The sequence below is a fragment of the Zootoca vivipara genome, chromosome 12 (genome assembly GCF_963506605.1).
Source record: "Zootoca vivipara chromosome 12, rZooViv1.1, whole genome shotgun sequence".
In the NCBI taxonomy this organism is placed as follows: Eukaryota; Metazoa; Chordata; class Lepidosauria; order Squamata; family Lacertidae; genus Zootoca; species Zootoca vivipara.
In genome coordinates this window covers 31,262,151-31,284,752 of record NC_083287.1, presented here as the reverse complement: position 1 = coordinate 31,284,752, position 22,602 = coordinate 31,262,151, and the positions used below count along the sequence as shown (strand labels likewise).

The window sequence follows — 22,602 nt, the reverse complement described above, 5'->3', positions numbered from 1 at the left end:
GCGGCCAGATGTAAAGAACTGAATTTAAGATTGGAAAAATGAGGAACAAAGAGAACCAAAATTGACAGGTCATTCCATCCCTATCAGTAGGGTCACCTGAATGAGATCCAGGAACCTATGTGGCTCTCCCTTCGCTCCGGACCATTGGCCATACAACACAGTAGAAGGAGGAGAAAAGGAGGGCCAAAATGGCTGTGATCTCCTCTCTTGGTCCGTGTGTATTCACACTAAGCCATGGTTTGACATTGTGCAGGGGCAGGGAAACTTTTTCAAAAGGGGAACCTTTTTCAGCTTGAGGGCCACATTCTCTGTGAGTCCCATATCAGTGGTGGGTAGGGCCAAAACGCAAAAACTGAGTGGAGCAATAGATGTATGAGCAATTTGCTTTGTATAGTAGAATATATTCCACGCAGGCAAGCAAGAAGCTTGATCACAGTTCAGGGCCGTTGGGGAGGGCTTCCAGGAGGGTCAGTCAAGGCTTATAGAGAGGTGGTGCGGCCTAGGGAGAGTCCTGAGGGACCTAGTGGGTTACGTTTGGCCTCCAGGGCTAAGGTTCGCCATCTCTGACTTAAATTTGTCTACCACCCTTCATCCTCAGATCTCAGGGCGATTCACAACATAAAATTACAATATAAAAACCAGAAAATACGTAGTAAAAATAAGAGCAACAACAAACCAAAATGATGTTCCTGAACCTGGTAAAGAAAAGTCTGAGGCAGTTTTTTGTAAGACGAAGATGCCACCTCAGTTCTACAGAACCTTTGTCGTCTAATAAAATCTCCTCTACTTTCTCTTACAAGCTGAAGACTGGAACATTTCTACCATGCCTAAGAACATATTTTTATCCACCCTGACTCTCCATTTTAACATCCATTCTGAGTTCTACTTTGTGATGTTTTAGTTGGCTCTAATAAAGCCATTTAAACCTACAACCCTACTGTTAACTTTTGCGCTCACCCCTCCCCTCCCACGAACCAGTATGGTTACCTGCTATTTTCTTGTGTGCTTAAATTGAAAGGTCTTTTAACACTGCCAGAAAATTGGGCCTAGAAGGCTCCCAGTGGGAATAAGGTTCCATCGTGATGGGGTTTCCCCAAGAACTCCACTCTGTGTACCTTTTTGGAATAGATGCATCTCACAGATGTTCATAGAAAATGATAATCTGGGTAAATCTTGAAAAGCGCTGCCGTCTTGCTGTATGCTGCTTTTCATTTCATTTTATTGGCTTGTAAACTTCTACACAGAAGGCATTTTATTTTATTGCAGCATGGGGAAACATAAGGGACCAGAAAGCAACCCATCATGTTCAATCATCTCAGGAAGTGGTGAGCATAAGAGAAGAAAGTTGTGTGCTCTCGTGAAGTAGGCATGGATCTTTTCCTCTCCAATGACATCTGCTAGAAATAGTATCCCAGATAGGGATCTTTCCCAGCCAAGGATTGAACCTGCAACCTTCTGCATGAAAAGCACTTGCTCTACCCACTGAGCTTCATCCCCCCATGTGTTTTTGGCCCTAAAGATCCTGGCCTAAGGGCCCCTCCAGATGTCCTTTTGATTGAGCATTCATGATGATTTGAGTTCATGGTGTTACTGGAGAAGTTATACGCAATCAAGTTTTCAATACCATTTGTACTTGCAGATGTTTTGGAGCAATCACACTGCTTCATTTGCAACAGGTTTGTGCCCCGTAGTTTCCTGCTTAAATTCTGTAGCTTTCCAAATGGCAAATATTCCACACTTCTTGTTGCACTATAGCACAAGTATGCCCCCCCCCGAAGGCAATAATGCAATTGACACTGGGAAAGCGTCACAGAACAACTGATAAAGCAGAATGATGTGTGGGTGATCCAGTATAAAGCCACCACTAATGCGCTATTATCGTGCCAATGACTTGTTACAGAAAGAGTACACATGCAAAAAACCCAAACGAACCCTACTCTAGAAGGGCCCTATGTCTTCATGGTAAGAAACCTCCTAAATACAGTGAAGTAAAGCATGCCTTTTAATAGGCTGAGAATGTTTTTTAAAAAGCTTTGGTTGAAAATGGTCTCTGTGTTAAAAGAGCACTTCTTTGTGAAATGCCATTTAATGCTTTTCCAAGTTCAGTTTTGCAACATACATCAGTCAAAAACGTTTCCTGAAATCTGAATGTGGGGTTTATTTTATTTTGGATCCTAAGTATTTTCTTTTCTGGAATAATAAATATGCACGATATAGGGTACCTTCTGTATTGAGGCTGCATTCTAAGATTACGCAGCTGTCCATTTAGGGAGGATTCAGAAGTGATTCTTTAGAAGGAAGCAAACCACTCGACCCTACCAATGTTGCTATGATTTTCCTAGGAATATTTCCTTTCTTTCCTGAAGACTTTGTTTAATTCAGTTGGAAATATTTAAATCCTTGTGGGTTTAACGCTGCCAATATGCTTTTGTAAGCTCCTCCCAGGGAACTGACAGAGGAAGAAAAGCAGCAGATTCTCCACTCAGAAGAGTTCCTTATATTTTTTGACCGGACGATACGTGTGATTGAGAGAGCGCTAGCTGAAGATTCTGACATTTTCTTTGACTACGGTGGCAGAGAGGTAGAAGAAAAAGATGGGTCAGTCCTTATTTTATTCTTTTCAACACAATAAAAAGCAAAACAAAAGAAAAACAAAAAAAACCCACAAATAGAGTGGGAGGGAAGAGCCTTTTTCAGCCCTAGGCCCACACATTCCCTCATGGGCAGCCTTCTTGGGGGGAACAATATGCTAGTAGTGGATGCGGCCAGAGACAAAAGTGGGCGTGGTCAAAGACAAAAGTGTACAGTATGCTATTGTCCTGCTGTGCAAAAGCCACAGGTTCCTTCAGACACACATCCACATCTTGCCATCCTTCATCCAGGCAGGCAAGAGGCATTCTCATAATTCAAGAATAGGTTACAGCCAGGCGAAAGCAGTCGGGGAGGGTTCAAAGTAGGGCCTTTGAAGGGCATGGCCTGGGGAGAGTCTTGAAGGTCAGATGGAGAGCCATCAAGGGCTGCATTCGGACTCCAAGCCTGACATTTCCCATTCCCATGGCAGAGTGTCAAACTCCAGTCACTTATACATTTTAAAGACCGATAATTAGATTAAGTGGCATTGTGCAAAGTGAGACCTGTGGTGGGTCCCTTCTTATGTTTGATCCACCATTTTAATTTTCCACAATGCCCTGGAGGACCTGACATTATGAGTTTTCCAGGGCATTGTGGAAAATAAAAATGGAGGCCTGCAGAACCAGCTGCCAAGTGTTGAGAGCCCAGGGAAAGAGTCAGCTGTGGTGGGCACATAGTGGGTCACTGGGGCCTCAGCATCTGCCTTAGCATGCCAGCTGCTGACGCCAAGGCTGGAATTGTAAACCAACCACAACTTTAAGTGTAACTCTCTTTCAAACCCATACAGAGATGTCCAAGCTGGAGCTAACCTTTCCTTTAACCGTCAGTTCTACGATGAGCACTGGTCTAAGCACCGGGTTGTCACTTGTATGGATTGGTCCCTTCAGGTAAGATTTGTGTTTATAAAAGCACACCAACTTTGGATATATATATATAACTTGGCAGAGTCTGAAAATGAAACGAAACAGTGCTACTAGTTCCAAGCTCTTAGACTTGTTTCTTGAACCACTTTCCCCAGTACCACAAATGCTGCATGGCAAGCTGCTGTTTGAGGGAGATTTGTTACATAATAATAATAATAATAATAATAATAATTTTTACTTATACCCCGCCCATCTGGCTGGGTTTCCCCAGCCACTCTGGGCAGCTTCCAATACATTCCAATTCTTCCAATACATTCAAACATCAGTCATTAAAAAACTCGCTAAACAGGGCTGCCTTCAGATGTCGTCTAAACCTCAGATAGTTGTTTATTCCTTTGACATCTGATGGGAGCGTGTTCCACAGGGCAGGAGCCACTACCAAGAAGGCCCTCTGCCTAGTTCCCAGTAACTTTGCTTCTTGCAGTGAGGGAATCGCCAGAAGGCCCTCGGCGCTGGACCTCATGCCGTAAGATTCAACGGCCCAAGATTGGTGGCAAAATAAAACATGTCACTGCACTTGCCACAAGCTCTTGGGCACACCTAAAGTTGCTCTGCAATTTGTATATATACCATGTGACTTTGATAAAGGAACCATGCCTCAGTGGTGGAATACATCCCTTGCATGTGGACGGTTCCAGAGTCAACTCCTGTTATTGTATCTCCAGTTTAAAAAGACTGATAAACTGGGTAGTATGCTATGTGAAAGACCTCTGCCAGGGAGCCACCATCAGTCGAAGGCTCTATCTGCTCTCTACAATTAAAGCAGTATCATACCACTTCAAACAGTCATGGCTTCTCCCAAAGAATCCTGCGCTTTGTTGAGGGTGCTGAGCATTGCTGGGAGATCCTTATTCCCTGCATGAGCTACAATTGTCAGAGTGATCAATTGTTAAATCACTCTGGGAACTCTAGCCCTGTGAAGGGAATACGGGTCTCCTAACAACTCTCTCAGCATCCTTAAGAAGCTACACTTCCCAGGATTCTCTGGGGGAAGCCATGACTGTTCAAATTGCTATTCAAACACATGCCAGGGAAATAAGGTTTGTGGAATCACAGTGAATTAAGGTGCTCTGTCACCCTAGTGCAACAAATCCACTTTTAAAAAGAAACGGACTTTCTGTGGTTAGAAAAGTCATGGGGGAGTGCATTGAAAAGTGTGGGATGAACAAATGAGTAACGGGAAGGTGTATAAACAGCCCACAATCAAACCAGGGTGAATGCAGGATGGATGTTCGTTGTCACATAACCTCCCTGCAAAGAAATTGGAACGAATGCTTCATAGAGACCAGGTATAATCTAACCTCCATGTAAGCTTTGTGCAAGCGTATCAGGATGAATGCTCAATAAATACGTTGTCTGAGCCTCAAACTTGTAGCTTGCTTGAGGAAGATAATGCAAACCTTGGAGTAATATGCTTATGAGATATGACCACAGCTACATTTAAAGGGAATTTTTTAGCATCTATGCGTCTTAATCGAATCCATTTTGCAACAGGTATGCGTTGGCACGTGGGTGGTCAGTAAGCATATGTGGATTTGTTCAGAACTGGGAAACAAGCCTGAGGAGATACTTATCTCAGGCTGTTCAAGGAGCTGGAAATTACATGGAATTCTTATCTGATAGGTTTTTAACAAGCAGCATTTACTGTATTCCCGGGACAGCGAGATAAAGTCAACTGGAAGGCAACTGCCAAAAAATGTAATTGTTTGTGCCCTCAGGCGCACAAGCATGTTTCTGTCTCCTGTTGCTTTGTTCTGGGGTGGCCCCATCTCACCTTCTCTCCTCCGAAGCCTTATTCCTCTTGGATGTACACCTTAACTGCTCTCAGTGTCAGTGTGCATTACGTCAAAGGGAGCGCTTTGACCTCTCACCTCTGGAGTGCAAAAGACAGCTAAGTAGGACTGACGCATCAGAGCACACTGCGATAATAGTACACTGTACAGTGCACCGTTTAACAAAGGCATGTTGGAATTCACACAAATCAAGCCGAATGGAATTCTGCTAGAAAGGTGTGTGTGTGTGTGAGAGAGAGAGAGAGAGAGAGAGAGCGCATCACCATGATGGCGATAAACGGTGGATAGTATTATGCTTCTACTGTAACTTTTGGAAAGTTGTAAAATTTTATTTTGCCTTAATTGAAGTTGTTGGTCTCCTCCCTTTCCATATGGACACCGCTTAAGATAGCGCAACCAAATTTTGTGTGACAGTTCATGAGATCAAGGAGCAGGTTTATGTTAATGTTTGGATAAAATTGGATGCCATTTTGAATCAAGATGGTGGACTGAACCTTTTCAAAACTGCCCATTTCAGTTAGGGTTGCCAGACTCAATAGAGGACAGGACTTCTGTGCCTTTAATTGCCCTGCTCTCTTTTGAGCCTGGAAACCTTAAAGAGAAACCAGAAGACCCTTTGTTTAATTTCCAAGCAAAGGGTCTGCTGGTTTCTCTTTAAGGTTTCCAGACTCAAAAGAGAGCAGGGCAATTAAAGGCACAGAAGTCCTGTCCTCTATTGAGTCTGGTAACCCTAATTTCAGTCACAGATTTCATTCACAGATTTCAATTTCAGTAACAGTAATTTCAGTCACAGATTTCAAAACCACACTAGCTGCTAGCATCAGATCATTTGCCCCCAATATTGCATCACTGCATTGTTACCGCCTGCATCCAGGTTAGCCCTTCGAGGCCCATCTACTGTACATAGGAGAGGGCCCATCACAGAACATTTTGCCAAAGGCCCCCTTATCTCTGGAGCCAGTCTGGCTTGTTCACATGGGGAAAATATAGGTACTGACCTTGTTGAAGGATATATTGCAACCCTATCTGTATGCTACAATAGTTCCTTCTCCAATGCTATTTAATGCTTGAGTGATAAGCACAAAAGCTTTTCCTGTCGTGAAGGCTAGCTTTCTGTTTGTCCTGCAGCTGTCAAAGGCAGAAGAGCTCTGCCATAAAAAAGTTGGCAATCCTGATATGAAATGGAAGGCATAGTTTAGACATTACGATTCCATTAGCTTCTGTTAACATTAAAAACAGATGTCCAATACTGCTGAAATGTGAGGAGCAAACTGTTGTTGTTGGTTGTAGTTTTTTTAAAAAAAAACCCAGCCTTTATCCTGGCCTGCTGTCTGCAACCCACCTCCATCCCAAGTTAGTCCCCCTGCCAGGTAGTCTCCCCATGGGATTCAAGATGCACCTTTGAGGAGACATGTAGAAACAGTCATTTCAATTATTAGTATTTTTATGTTTATTTTATAAATGGTTTTATGCTGTCTTTATAACTGATACTTTATATGAGTTGGTGATAGATAAATGTTTTTATAAGTCAATAAAGATGGATGAATGGCCTTCTCCCCCACAGTCTTGCCTATGGAGTCCTTCTTTTTATGTGCCTCCAGTGGTTTTTAAATGGTACTAGATTTTCAGCTACTTTTTTTTTTTTAATCATCCATTGTTTTTATTACGGTTTTTAAACTTGCACTTGTATTGTTTTATTTCCCAGTGCGTATCTGACATTTCTGCTGCTGTTCATCTTACGATTTCAGTATATTTTTACCCGTTCTTTTCATTGTAAGCCGCCTTGTTGTTTTGTGTGTGTGTGTGTGTGTGTGTGTGTGTGTGTGTGTGTGAGTCTGAAAAGGCGAGCTTCAAACATTTTAAATAAATAAAAAAAGGTGAAACACATTTATTTTATACTCTTATCTTGAGAGTGGAATTACTTCTCTCTCTCTCTCTCTCTCTCTCTCTCTCTCTCTCACACACACACACACACACACACACACACACACACACACACACACAGTTACCTAAGCATAAGCCCCATTGTGTATGGTGGCAGTTACTCCTAGGTAAGTATCAAAGGATCAAAATAGACTCTAGGGTGTGTAGTAAATGCAACTTGAAAAAAGAGACATTGCACATACTCTTGTAAACCAAGGAATCTTTCTTTCTTTCTTTTAAAAAAGACTCCAGGTCAGTGTACAACAATGCAGATTATAAATTAAAACTTAGTATAATACAATATATTGTAAGATAGACCAATATTAGTTATCACCATATTAGAAATGAGAGAAGATTATGTGGATTTTTCCTGTAGTGGGTTTTTTTCAGCTGCATTTTCCCCAAAGATAAAATGCTCAGAATGCATTTCAGAAATACTAAACACACACACACACACTCTTACTCATTTTGGGTGACCCACTGGAATTTGTTGTCCTCTTGATCTTCTATTTTGTTTTGAACTCCTCTGATTTTTCTCAGCAGCTAAAACTTTGTTTCCCCCTTGGCATGAGGAAATTTAATAGCATATCCTTTTTCTGCACAGTACCCAGAGCTTATGGTTGCTTCGTATAACAACAATGAAGATGCTCCGCATGAACCTGATGGCGTGGCCTTGGTCTGGAACATGAAATTTAAGAAAACAACCCCCGAGTATGTTTTTCATTGTCAGGTAAGATAATAAAGATAATCTCAAAGACTAACAAATTTATTATGGCATAAATCAACCTTTGCCAACCTGGGCTGCAGTCCAGATGTTTTGGACGGCAACTTCCATTAGCCCCTTAGTGGTCTGCAACCCGTTGGTGGTGGTAGAACATCTGCTTTGCATGCAGACAGCCCCAGGTTCAATCTCCAACACCTTCAGGTATGGTTAAGAATGCCCCCTGCCTGGAACTCCAGAGTGTCACTGCCAGTCAACGTAGACAACATTTAACTCAATGGACTGATAGTCTGAGTATACAGCAACTTCCTATGTTTGGGGGAAGGGTCATAGCTCTGCGGCAGAGCAGAATCTTTGCATCTCCAGGTAGATGGACAAATGCTCTGACTCATTATAAGATGCCTTCCTGTGTTCTCAGCAAGTGTGAGAGGGCATCAGGTTGGAGAAGGCTGACATAAGCTTTCATGGATTAGCCTCCATTTCATCAGATGCACGAAGTTTTATCTGGAGTTAATAATGTTAATTATGTCATGATCACTGCCTGTACTTTTCTGCATTTCATTTCCCTCCGACCTCTGTGTTTGCCGTTCCCAGCCATGTGTATATCTCTGTGTGATATACTCATGGCTCTGGGGTAAAGATTGTCAACATCGAGGTCAGAAGGAAATGGAATGCAGGAAAAATACAGACAGCTACAACTGCTTTATCATCAGTCGTTGCTTGCAAAAGAGTGTTGGTGGGCAACACAGATTTTGCTGCAACAGACTTAACATAGCTACCCTTCTGGGAAAAGGTGAAGCGGTTTGTTTCGTACCGTGCTGTGTAACTCAACTGCCCACCATTCGGAAGAGGTTCAGGTTAAAAATATAGCCTTTTGGAAAGAGCACAAGGAAGTATGCTAATGTTTTTAGAGTGCATGCAATCTTTTAAAACAACAGCATAGCCCAGTTGGAGACCGTGTGTCATTTTCTGTCTATTTTAAGCAATCCTCAAGAGAGTTCGTTTATAAAAACCTCACACTTATGAAGTAAGTGTGGTGTACCACTTCCTCCTCCAGCTGGCAACATGTGCTTTCCCACCCACGTAAATTTCCTTCTGCCCTCTATATTCCAGAGCAGCCGGCGCTCCATTTTAGCATCGTTTGCCGTGATATTGCAGCCGTTCACCGGCACAGAGAGCGCTCGTGGATAGCAGCTTTGCCGACAGCATGGTAGAAACGAGGTCAAGGTGACAATTGACAATTCCCACCGATTCCTGCTTGATTAGCGGTTGTGGTGCAGATGTCACATTGCTGTCACTCAGTGCTTTGTCATGAACACCTGAGGCAGGAAATCAAGAGGCATGTCTCCAACATGAAGGGTGTGTCTCCAGGAGTCATTTCCCACATGCCCCTGAGGACAGGTAGTTCAATCCACATCTGAAACCAGGTGGATCCCTCATTGGGTCTCCCCTTCCAGATGCCTCATAGGATGGGGAACCTATGTTCTTCTAGACAAAAGGAAGCACTTCTTCACACATGGTTAAACTATAGAATTCATTCCCACAAGAAGCAGTGGTGGCCACCAACTGGGATGGCTTTGGAGGAAGATTAGACATATCCAAGGGGGATAAGACTATCAATGGCTACCACCTTGATGGCTTTGCTCTTCATCTACTGGGGCTTCTGTTATGCAAGCATAAATCCTTGTGCTAACAGAATGAGAGGACTGGACCATTGAGTGTTTATATGCCACCCAAGGCAGCTCACACAAACAATTAAAAACATAAAATACAACTGAAACAATGCTATTACAATTGCAAAACTAAAAGCAAGGGCTGTAGTTCAGTGGGAGAGTATGTGCTTTGCACATAGAAGGTCCCAGGTTTGATCCCCAGCATCTCCGGGTAGATTTAAGAGAGATCCTGCCTGAAATCCTGGAGAGCCACTGTCGGTCAGTGTAGACCAGGCATCCCCAAACTGCGGCCCTCCAGATGTTTTGGCCTACAACTCCCATGATCCCTAGCTAACAGGACCAGTGATCAGGGAAGATGGGCATTGTAGTCCAAAACATCTGGAGGGCCGAAGTTTGGGGATGCCTGGTGTAGACCATACAGAGCTGGTTGCACCATTGGTCTGACCCTGTATAAGGCAGCTTTTCTTAGATGAACGGCAGTCCAAAAACAGTATATAGGCTTGCACAATTCAGATATTAAAAAGCAAAAACCAGCAACAGTTTAACCAGTTGAAATACCCAATTGGTATTGAAACAATAAGGTTTTCAAGGCCTGTTTAAAAGTTAATAAGATGTGAGAAGGAGTTCCACAAGTATGGGGCCACTGCTGAAAAGGCTATTTCTCTCTAGCGCCTACTACTCTGATAGCTTTCATGGTACAATAGCTTTGTAAACAAGCATTTTGGTTTCCCTGCGAATGTCCTGGTCCTCAAGCACTCTGCGCTTCAATCAGGAGAAAGTTGCACTCGCCGAGCTCAGGCGATGCTGGAATTCGGCATCAATGTCGTCCCTTGTGGAAAGATAACTGCCCCTGTAGGAGAAGTGATTGACACTTTCCAACGTTACACCATTGAATTGGATTTGTGGTGCTGCAGAGGGGTTGTTTTGTGCTTGTTGATGCAGCACTTTGGTTTTTTTGGATGTTGAGTGATATGCCAGCTCTTCATAAGCTTCTGTGAAGATATTTAGGATGGTTTGGAGGTCATCCTCTGAGTGTGCACACACTACGTTGTCATCAACATACTGAAGCCATATGATGGAAATTACGGTAACCTTACTCTTTGCTTTCAGCCTACTCAGATGAAAGAGTTTTCCATCTGTTTGATATATGATTTTTACTCCAGTGGGGAGTTTCCCTTCGACAAAGTGTAGGATCATGGCAATGAAAATAATAAATAGAGTTGGGGCAATAACACAACCCTGTTTTAACAGCTGATCTCACTGTGAATGGTTCACTTTGAGAGCCATTGTTATCTACTGCATGCTTGTGAAACATGGACCACTTATAAAAGCCATCTCCAACTCCTTTAAAGATTACATCAATGGTGTCTCCGAAAATTTTTTACACATCACTTGGGAAGATAGGTGAACCAATGCCAGTGTACTGGAAGAAGCAAAGATCACCAGTGTCAAAGCAATGATTCTTCAGCATCAACTTCATGACTGGTCATGTTATTTGGATGCCTGATTATCATCTTCCAAAGCAACTACTCTATTCCGAACTTAAAAATGGAAAGCCTAATGCAACAAAAGAGGATTAAAACTCTCTCAAGGCAAATCTAAATAAATGTAGTATAAACACTACAATTGGAGAACAGTCTTTACCAAAGGTGTCATGGGCTTTGAAGGCACTCAAACTCAGGATGCAAGGGAGAAACGTGCTAAGAGGAAGGCACGCTTGGCAAATTCACACCGTGGTCAACTCCTGCCCAGAAACCAATGTCCCCATTGTGGAAGGATGTGTGGATCCAGAATTGGCCTCCACAGTCACTTACGGACTCATTGTTAAAACCATGTTTATGGAAGACAATCTTACTCGGCTACGAGTGATCACCAAAGAAGAAGAAGAAATAAGAAGAAATTTGGCAACCCTCACCATGATCAACTCCTGCCCGGAAAACAATGACTTCATTGTGGAAGGATGTGTGTATTCAGAACTGGCCTCCACTGTCACTTACGGACTCACTATTAAGACTGTGTTCTATGGAAGACACTATGGAAGACAATCATACTCGATTACAAGTGATCGCCAAAGAAGAATACTACTCTGATACATCTTATGGCAGTGAGTCTGAGAAGAAAGGCCTTTGATGCCAATTTTAAGCCCTGGGCAGGTTTATATGTGTGTGGCTAGTCTTTCAGATTTTGACTCAATAAGCTCCTGAATGAAGAAGTCAGTATCGAGATCAGCCCTTGAAGAGGAGAGGAATTCTTTCCAAAAGAAATTGGGCACCAAGAAAACTTGGCACTTTTTGAGAAAAAGCAGTTGTCGTCTCTTGTTTTTGCCATCCTTCAAATAACCTCTAATGCCAAACTATTTAGGGCTTTCAAGGTCAATACCAACATGTCTATTTAAAATCAAAAGTTTTGTTTAATCTATTTAAGCATGCTGAGGCTAAAAATAAGGAAGGATTCAGTGAATGGGGAATCATGTGAGGACTTTCACATCTGCCACGAGAGTCAGCATTTTTGTTATGTTTCTGATCGAGATCCACTAAAATTACATCCAGTTTGAAACCACAAACAACCTGAATCTGGATTTAAGATTGTGCTAAAGGCATACGACTGCAGGAAATGCCATGACACTATTTCTTTAAAAATCCCCACAGATATTTTAAGTGCTCTTCCCCAATGCATTGTTAGTGTTGCTAGCTGCAACCATGCTTGAGCTACCGTACTTATGGGGTAGAGGGTGGGGAGAATAGTGGAGCAGAATAGTGGCTGGATAGAATTTCTTTTTCCTGACTGGTTAATCATAGCTCATGTGATCAAAAGAACTCACCCTTGGCTGGAGAGCTTACTCTTGGCCTTCCAAATAAAAGCTGACTTCACTGATTCATATATATATATATATATATATATATATATATATATATATATAATGATGTCATTCTTTGATTACTTAGTGGAAACCAACTATGTTATTATTTAGTCTCATTTCATATATAATATATATTAAAATTTGCAAAGGAAATGTTCCCTAACCTGCATCCCAGACTTCCAGTGTTCACAGTTTTATTTATCGACCGTGTCCAGTTTTCAAAAACAATAGCCATTGGTGAGGTCTTGATAAATGCATTTCATCGAGCTTGAAGAAACACAAACAAAAGCATGGTTTTAATTGCTTCTTTCCAAGAATTGAAAGTGCACTGGAGTCCTGGGCATGTTTACTCAGAAGTAAACCACACTGAGGCAATTGGTCTTATTCCCAGATAAGGATGGATGAACCGGTCAATTTCATTTTCACTCATTTTCCCGAGCTTCAGTTTGACACATTTCTGAATCTCTCTCTCTCTCTCTCTCTCTCTCTCTCTCTCTCTCTCTCTCTCTCTCTCTCTCTCTGCGTGTGTGTGTGTGTTTAGATACCTCACAAAAAATCACCAGCATTTTAGTGGGCATTTCTCTTAATTTACACATTTATATGCAATTTTTGCCTAATATATCCAGTTTTCCAGTGAGGCTGATAGTGAGTTGGAGTTCGACAGCATCTGGAATGAGGTTGGGGAAGGCTGATTTAGGGTGTTAAAGGTCAAAGGCAGCACTTTGAACTGAGCCTTGGAACTATGTAGTAACTACTGCATAACTTTAAAGTCCAGTAGTCCTCATCTCTATTATGTGGCTCAGTTAAAAAGCATGGCTGCTGCATTCTCGACCAGTTACCTCTTATTTCCAGATCTATGCTGCAAAATTGACGGGGGCCATTTCCAGGCTGTTGCTGTTTTGCGGGTGTGATTCAGTCATAAACTGGCAAATTTAGGTTGCACAATTAAATTGGATTTGGCATTCTTTGGCATCAAACCCACTTCCAACCAACCAACCCCCTCCCCCCCCCAAAAAAAGACCAAACCACCCAGAAAATGTTTGTGGTATGTATGAATGAATGCTTGATAAAGAGTGACACTGTACAATCTCCACACAAATTATGTGCGAAGAATAAATCAGATTGAATGCTTAATCATCACATCACCTGGAAGAGCCCTGGCTCCCACATTCTTATGTAACAGCTTCCATGGGTCATCCTTTGTGGAAGAAAAAAAAATGTTACATCAGGACCAAACCAGGATCTTTGATTGCTGCCATGAGGACAGCCACAACTGGCTAGACTACAGTGACAGGTGGAAAGTCTTGCTTCTGGGCAAGGATGAGACTAGATGGGACCCAGCTCTATGAATCTGTGAAATGCAGAAGTGGCCCTGGGCTGCCTAGAACTGCAGACTGACAGCCATGCTTGGTAGATGGCTCCTACATGGCAGTGTGGTGTTGGGTTCTGCAGATGTTTCTCTTTTCTTTCTAAAGCGTCGCCATCCAGTCATACTCACCATGGTAGGCTCCATGTCATTGCTAACCTGTCAATTTCTGTGTGGGATATGGCCTTAGGTTTTCTATTTTAATTTCAATAAAAGCTGCCCAGGCTTGGAAAATACTGTGGCTTGGTTCTAGAAATCAGCCCCTTAACCACACTATAGAATGTTTCTCTCCCCTATGCCTCCTACCCCCAAGTTTTCTGTAGTGGCTTCCATACGCTGTCATTAAATTATGGATCTGACCACCCTTTGTTGCTTATTCTGGTGTGGTCTTTCCCTTTTCAACTGGGTGGATGGAATCAGAAATGCCTATCTTAGAATTAAACACACTGAAGTTAACTGAAAATCTGTATTTAGTGGCCAATGTTGGCTGGAGTTGCTTTCCTTCCCTGATTTTCATTTCTCCTTTGCTGTTTTCTTTTCCTAAGTAAAGATATGTTGATATATACAGTGCTCCAGTGGCCTGTTTTCTGAGGCTGCCAGAATTCCAGATTCTTGAGAGCACGTTTGACGCATCGCTACGATGGCAATATGGGCAATATTGTGTTTTACCAAAAAGTCTCTTTGTGTGTGTGCAGCAGCCATTGATTCTCCCGGACCTTTATTTTAGGTGTCCTCTTTTCATTTTTTTCCAATCCAACTTCCTTAATACTCATTTCCTTCTTCTTTGCCCATCCATCTACGGATGCTTAGTATAAATATCTGCTCATATCTCTGGAATCGATTCTCTGAAGTTCACATGCCAAGTCCTGTAAAGGAATGCAGGAATGTCTCCTAGGTGCTAAAAGGCCATACTGATGCTCATCACATGGATAAAGATCCCAGGACCATACCCTAGTAATGAAGGACAATGTTGAAAGTCGTACAGCTTTCCCTTTCATTTCACTGACAATGATGGAACTTGTAATTAAGTGGCAAACATTATATGTCCTTTATATGAACGATGGACACTAACTCTCCCGCCTCTTCCTCCTTGATTTCAAGCGCATAAATCATTATATCATAGTATTCTGTGGCTGTTATTTGAAAAGGGGATAGTGAACAGTCTTGGGCGGGATGTAAAAGACATCATCACTTTCCCCCCAAGGTTTTTCCTTTCTTTCAAATTTTCCCGAGCTCCAGGTGGCATCCTTTTTCTGAGCCTGTTTTTCCATTCCATCAAACTTTAGCAAGCAGGCAGCCTTTTATTTCTGTTTTCTAATAAAGCATTACATAAGTCTAAAGCTGCATCTTCACCTCCACCCAGCCCATAAATGATGACTAATAGCAAAAACAAAACAAAAAATGGGTGCAGTTGAAATACTGGGAATGGACACACAGAGTTGTGTGAAGGCTGTGGTGGACAACCCTTAAGCCACACACAAAGCTTTTGTCCAGCAGCAATAAGATACCCATACTAACCCCCCCCCACATTTAAACTGTTTATCATATGTGTCTCTTGATTCCTCTGAGAATGAAACTTCATATTCACCTATTAGCTGAAGCATTAAGAAAATGCTTCCCTTGGCTGGAGAAGTTTAGGCACTTGCTGGTTTAAACTGTGGGGGCAGGGAAGTGGAAATTCAGCTATGTTATTTTATGAGTTATAAAACCATGACTTGTAATATATATATATATTTATAGCATGTTGAAGGGTGTTTTTTAAAAAAGTCTTCCATCTGACCTGGCTCAAATAATTATTTCACCTTCCAGACTAAGCATGAAGTATATTTTATTCTCTCTCTCTCTCTCTCTCTCTCTCTCTCTCTCTCTCTCTCTCTCTCTCGTATGTGTGTTCTTAATCCTTGTTTTCATGGTAACTTGGGGATATCTCTTTTCCCCAGTGTGTGAGATAGGGAAGAATTAGATTTAACAGAGGTATTGCTTGCATCCATCCTCTTCATATGTCATGCAGATGTAAAATGTGTGTGTGTGTGTGTGGTGTGTGTGTCACACAATAAAATCAGAATATAAAACCGCAAAGTACATTATCAAAATAAAAACAAGAACAACCCAATAACACCTCCCCCAACACATTTTAAAAGGGCATAGGTTCAATCTCCGGTTATAAAGATTGTATAGAGGTAATGTGATTTGCCTGAGACCATTGGGAGCAACTGCCAGACAGAGTGGACAATACTAGCTTACATGGACTAGGCATGATTTGCCACCAGGTGCTTCCTGATTTGTTATGGTAGCCTCTTGAGTGGCTTACACTGCAGTTTTGCGGGGCAGGGGAGATGTGGAATAGTGTAGAATGGTGGGTCCACTGTGGCATCCCAAACCTTGCTGTTCCACACCCACCAGGACAGAAAATGGGTATGTATGTGAGATAGTTTTATATTTTGCTATATCAGCTCCAAAAATCCAAGGATTAGGCCCCTTTTGGAAAGTACAGGTCTTTGGACCCAGTGTAACCAAAGCCACTGGCCTCCCGCGCTGAAACAACTCGTTTCAGGCCTTTGTGCTAGCTTCCACCAGTGAAGTAGCTTCAGATCAGCAGGGAGAAGCTTCCCCTAATCAGTGATGGTGCTCTCCACTCACAGAAGCGACTATGTTGTGCCATCTACCATCACCTCCATCCATCAACTCTGAAGGAAGGCTCTATATCTTTTTTTTCAGTTCCAGTCCCAAGACTGCCAGTTTCTTTTGGTTCTCCACCCCCCCCCCATTTCACACACACCTTGATGATGTCACCTCCAGCCAAGGGAGAGAGTGGAAAAAGACTTGCCCCCTTCCATAAGGATCTCCAGCCATTAGCTCCTACGGCAACCAATCACCCTCTCCCGGCTGCGCCTTGGCTTAAATCTACTGCGGACATGCCCCCCACCAAGGGCTGATTGGTCAGTGGGGCCTGCCTTCCTGGGCAGGACCCTGCCCAGCACCATTGGCATGGCCAAGCCCCAGCTAGGAGAGTGCCCATCTCAGGCCCCAGGCTGGATCAGTGCAGGCCCCGAGGCCCGGCCGCAATACCACCCACTCTATAAGTTAAGCGGACTTGTCTTTCTAAATTGGTCAGACTACTTAGCCTGTCCATATATTCTATTTATTTACTCAACAAGATTTATATACTGCTTAATCAAAAACTGTCTTTTGGTAGTTTACATAAAGTTTAAAATAGTCATTAAAATGAAATAATGATTAAAAAAACAGACCTTGAAAACAGCAGACAATAAAATGGTCAAAATGCAGATAAAATCAACAGTTGTAAAAGCAAATACTGTATACATAAATAAAATTACATTTCTAAGTAGTCTTGCCTAAACAATAAAGTTTTTAGCAGGTGTTGAAAACAGTGTTTTTGGATACCCTTTTTCAGTAGGGGCAACCAGCACAGTAAAACACACATTGATTAAAGGCAAAACTTTGCATTTGTGAAAGCAGGCATGGCGTACTTTCAAATCTTTCGCCTGTTCCTTCAGAAGATCCTGCTCACAAGTTTTATTTCATGAAGGGGATTAGAGGGATGTTGATGACCTGCCAAGCAGTGACAGAATCATCAGAGCGTCCTGGAAAGGATGCCTTTGCAAAAAACGGGGAAAAAACAGCCTTTCACAGATGGCTTGTATTATGGATACCCAAAAGCACATGACAGCATTTGTTTGGTTTAAGAAGCTGGAACAGGCTTCATTGATAGAAAGCATAAATATGTCCTCTTGTTTTATAATATCATTTATATAGTACGGTCCTGTCAAACCAGGTGAGATCTGTATTCTATGAATTGTAGATTCAGACACATTTTAGCAGGACCCCTTATTAATTCGCTATCTGTTTGTAAAGCTGTTTAACAGCAAAAGAAATGTTTAGCATTTTAAAGTCCTGTAGATTTCAATGGAAGAGTTGTGGCTATAATTAAGGCTTGCGAGGCTATTGTATACAACCTTACCTAGGAATGAATCCCATTGAATTCTGAGTAGACATGTCTAGGATTGCTGTGTAATTTTTCCAATGAAGACTAAAAGTGCTAAACTTTGGCTAGAAAATATTTTGTATTTGTGCATAAATCTCTTGTATACAGGTGACAACCATTTGAGAGTAGAACAGGGCGGGCTTAAGTATGCTCTGCCGACACACGCGGGGACCAGGAACGGAACCCCCTCCGCAGAATGGTCACCTCCTTATATTGTATTGTCTCCAGAATTCAAATCTTCCTCTTCCCAGATGTGTGCTAGGTTTATAGTTAAAACATGAACCTTTCCAGTCTAGCCTAGCTGAACACGAACCCTTCATTGATTATTGTATTTCTAGAGCAGTCCCATGTTCCCAGTGTGGCTCCGAGATGAGGCTGTGTGTACCTGTGCTCTCTGCTTGTGAATTTCTTCCATCCCCCAAAATGCCCTGAGTGAGATGTCTGGATACTTGGCCTTGTTCGGATGTTCTCTATGTGTTTCTAAATTGTGATGAATACATGTCACAATGTTTTTCTGGGGCAGTCAGTCTCTTGGCTTAGCCTACCTTGCAGGGTTGTGGTTAGGATATCATGGGTAGAGAACAGTGTATGCTTCATTGATCATCTTGGAGTAAAGTTGAAACACCTATGCAATAAAAGTGGAGTACAGTGGTACCTTGGTTCTCAAAGGCCTTGGTACTCAAACAACTTGGAACCCAAACACCGCAAACCCGGAAGTAAGTGTTCCGGTTTGCGAACTTTTCTCAGAAGCTGAACGTGCTCCGTTTTGAGTTTTACACTTCCGATTTGAGTGCCATGCTTCCATTTTGAGTGTTACGCTGAGGTCTGTCGGCTTTTGCTATTTATTTTGCATTTTTGCTTTTGTGGCTCTTTTTGTTTTGTTTTGGTGACTGTGTGGGATCCAGTTCAGCTGCTGATTGATTGATTGATTGTGTGACTGCAGTACATTGTTTATTGCTTTCATTTTATGGATCCATGGTCTCGTTAGATAGTAAAATTCAAGTTAAATTGCTGTTTTAGCAGTTGTTTTTAAAAGTCTGGAACGGGTTAATCCATTTTGCATTACTTTCTATGGGAAAGCGTGACTTGGTTTTGAAATGCTTTGGTTTTGGAACGGACTTCCGGAATGGATTTAGTTTGAGAACCAAGGTACCATTGTAATAAAAAATAACCCAGAATGCCTCTGAGAATATGAAGGGTATCTCTCCCACATAGGTAGTTTAGGCCACATCTGATGTTATGTTAGCATTGCACATGGAATTGCTATAGTGCATACTTCCTGCATCACTCCGTTAACATCAAAAAGTCTTGGTTTTGTGAGACAAATGTACACCAAGGCTACTTCCCATATCAACATTGCCCCAGCTCCAAGTGCGGAGGGCACCGGCATGGGCTCCTTTGCTAACACGAAACATTCAAAAAGAATGAAACACACTGCATTGGCTTAGGGGAGTGATGGCGAACCTATGACACGCGTGTCAGTGCTGACAGGCGAAGCCATTTTCACTGACACGGGAGGGATCTCCTGCCGGCAGCTGAAAGATCTCTCTTTGCCGAACACTTCCGGCTTCCATCGCTAAGCAGGGGGCGTGTTTCGGCCCCCTGCTCCAGCCTATCCCTGCTGCCCTGCAGATCTCTCTTTGCCAAACGCTTCCAGCTTCCAGCGCTAAGCAGGGGGTGTGTTTTGGCCCCCTGCTCCAGCCTATTCCCTGCTGCCCTGCAAAGCCTCTTGGCTGGCCTATAGGGCCAGCTGGGGGGCAGGGTTTGACTACATTTTGGCCGGCGCGGCAGCATTCAAACCCTTTTTCTGCTGCTGCACCACATCGGATTTCCATCGCTACCTGCCTTCGGAGGGATTTTTTCTGCAGCCTCTGCTGAGCCTCATTACCTTCCTGCTTCTCTCCTGGGTAAGTATTGGCAATGTGAGAGTAGCTCAGTGCGTGTGTATGTGGGGTGTGTGTGTGTGTGTTGATGCTATTGAGAGGAATACTCAGCCTCCTTTATTTTTTTGATTCCTAAAACGTTTAAGCAACTGTGCAGCCCCTTCCCGGCATCTTAATTGCTCCTTGTAATTAAGAGACCGCAGTGGCGCAAAAACCCCCACAAAAAACCGCAAGGGAAAGAGGGGGTCAACCCCAATGCATTTGAAACCTCCTCTCAAGGAGTTGGGAGTGAGGGGAGAGGTGGGCTGAAGAGGGCCACGAGGAAGGCCTGAGCCTAGAGTCCCACTGGGAAAGACCTCTGGGTTTTGCCTTATTTTCCCCCTTTTTAATTTTTTTTAAAAAAACTTTAATAATTTTTTTCCTCCCCTTTTTCCTTTCCTTTTTTTTTAAGGGGAAACAATATCTTATCTTACTTCAATAAGGACAACCACTACTCATCTCTGGGGGCCTTGTGATCGCCATTACCAGCAACCACATAACCACAGCAACCATAATCCAATCTACTGTTCTGGGGTGTTGTTGATTTATAATTGACCATCGTTACTGAGATAAGTGAGAAATATCTTCTGTCACTGCCCCCCTGATGGAGACCCCAAAAAATAAAAAACCAAGGTTAAGTAAAGGAAGTGCTAGTAGCAGTAGCCGACCCTTTCAAGAGACATGGACCGAGATGTATGGCATTATAGAAAAAAATGGCAGATCATTTTGCATTCTATGTACTGAAACGGTAGTAAGCAGAACGTGGAATATAAATAGACATTTTGAAACTAATCATTCCCAGCTCTTGAAAAAAAGTGAGGATGAAAGGAAGGAATACATTTCCAGGCAGCTAAACCTTTATAGGACCCAATCTAATTCCATCCTTAAATTTGTAAATGGCTCTGCAACTTTAACATCTGCAAGTTTGAGCATTGCTCACTCCATAGCTCAGCATGGAAAAGCACTCAGTGAGGGAGAATTTTTTAAAGAAACTCTAATAAGATGTGCACCACTTCTATTTCATGATATGCAGAATAAAGATGCAATTATTAAGAGAGTATCTGAGTTACCACTCAGTAGAAATATCACAAAAGACCGAATAATGAGACTGAATACAGACGTAAAACATCAATTAAAGAAAGACATAAGTAATTGTAAATATTTTTCGATATCTCTTGATGAAACTACTGATGTCACATCACATACTCAGTTGGCCATTATTGGTCGATATTCTGATGGTCTCACAATGGGAGAAGAGTTGATAAAGTTAGTATCAGTGCCAACAAGTACATCAGGAAGCGAAATATGTAAAGTTGTTATACAAACATTCCGTGACCTAAGCATTGATATCTCTAAAATAGCGTCAGTGACAACAGATGGGGCACCAAACATGGTGGAGAAAAAAGTCGGATTTGTCAAATTGTTTACGGAAGCTATTGGACATCCGATTGTGCCTTTTCATTGTGTTATTCATCAGGAGGCTTTATGTGCCAAGGCAGGATTCACCAACTTAAACGACTTAATGTCAGTTGTTACAAAAATAGTTAATTTAATAGCTGCTCGCCCCCTTCACAAGCGAGAATTTTCTGCACTTTTACTGGAGGTTGATTCCACTTACAGTGGACTGCTGATGTACAATAATGTAAGATGGCTGAGCCGAGGCAAAGTTCTTGAGCGCTTTGTGGAGTGCTTTGAAGAAATCAAGGTATTTCTTGAGGATAAGGATCTGGGAAACTTTCCTGAGCTCAATGATGATAAGTGGGTCAACACCCTGATGTTTTTCACAGATCTCTCTTTTCATATGAATGAACTGAACTTAAAGTTGCAAGGTTTTGGCAAAAGTATTGACGTTATGTTTGGATACATAAAAGCTTTTGAAAGGAAGCTTTACATTTTCAAGCGAGATGTAGAAACTAAAACTTATAGGTATTTTCCTCGAGTAAAAACGTATTTTGAGAAGGCCAGTGCAGCTGTACAAAATGAAATGGAACCCTTGCATATAAAGTACCAGCATGTTTTAGACTCGTTACTTGACCAGTTCAGTGATAGATTTAATCAATTTAGAAGCCTAGAACAGACCATAAAAATAATTAAGTATCCTGATGTAGTAGTCTACAGTAGTTTGGAATTAAATGGTTTCCAATGGATGCAAATTGATGATTTGGAGATGCAACTTGCAGAATTTCAAGACAGCATCTGGGCTCAGGTGTTTGTTGACTTGAGGTCAAAGCTTGAGAATCTGGAAAGGTGCCGCTAGGAGAATCAAGAGGAGTGCCCCTACGAACAGGAAATATGGAGTGCCTGGAACCGAGTACCAGACACTTTTAGCACCCTGAAAAATATAGCAATGGCTTTACTCACAATTTTCCCCTCTACATATTTTTGTGAGACCTTATTCTCAGCATTAAATAATATCAAAACCAACAAAAGGAACAGATTGACAGATGAAGTTAGTAGCACTTGCTTGGGCGTGAAGTGCACAAAATACCAACCTTCAATTGCAGGTTTAGCCCATGAAATTCAGCAACAAAAAAGTCACTAGTAACGCATTTTCAGCTGCTTGAGCCCAGGAAGCGTCTCTTCGACTCCTCCCTACCACCATTATGTCTTCTGGAGAAGGAAAGCTGTTTGTTGGGGGGGCTGAATTTTGACACCGATGAGCAAGGCCTGGAGCAGCATTTCAGCTCTTTTGGACCCATTTCTGAAGTTGTTGTGATCAAGGATAAAGAGACCCAGAGATCAAGAGACTTTGGCTTTATTAAATACAGTTTATTAAATACAGTT

The 22,602-nt window shown here is 42.2% G+C and overlaps 1 protein-coding gene across 2 annotated transcripts in view; it reads left to right on the top strand.

Moving 5' to 3' along the window:
• DYNC1I1 (dynein cytoplasmic 1 intermediate chain 1) overlaps nt 1–22,602 on the top strand; it is a 238,502-nt gene that overhangs the window by 134,643 nt on the left and 81,257 nt on the right. For both annotated transcript variants that reach the window (XM_035129401.2, XM_035129399.2), the window contains 3 exons: nt 2,436–2,598; nt 3,419–3,518; nt 7,875–8,000. In XM_035129401.2, coding sequence (XP_034985292.2) covers nt 2,436–2,598; nt 3,419–3,518; nt 7,875–8,000 — 389 coding nt within the window. The remainder of the gene's footprint in view (nt 1–2,435; nt 2,599–3,418; nt 3,519–7,874; nt 8,001–22,602) is intronic.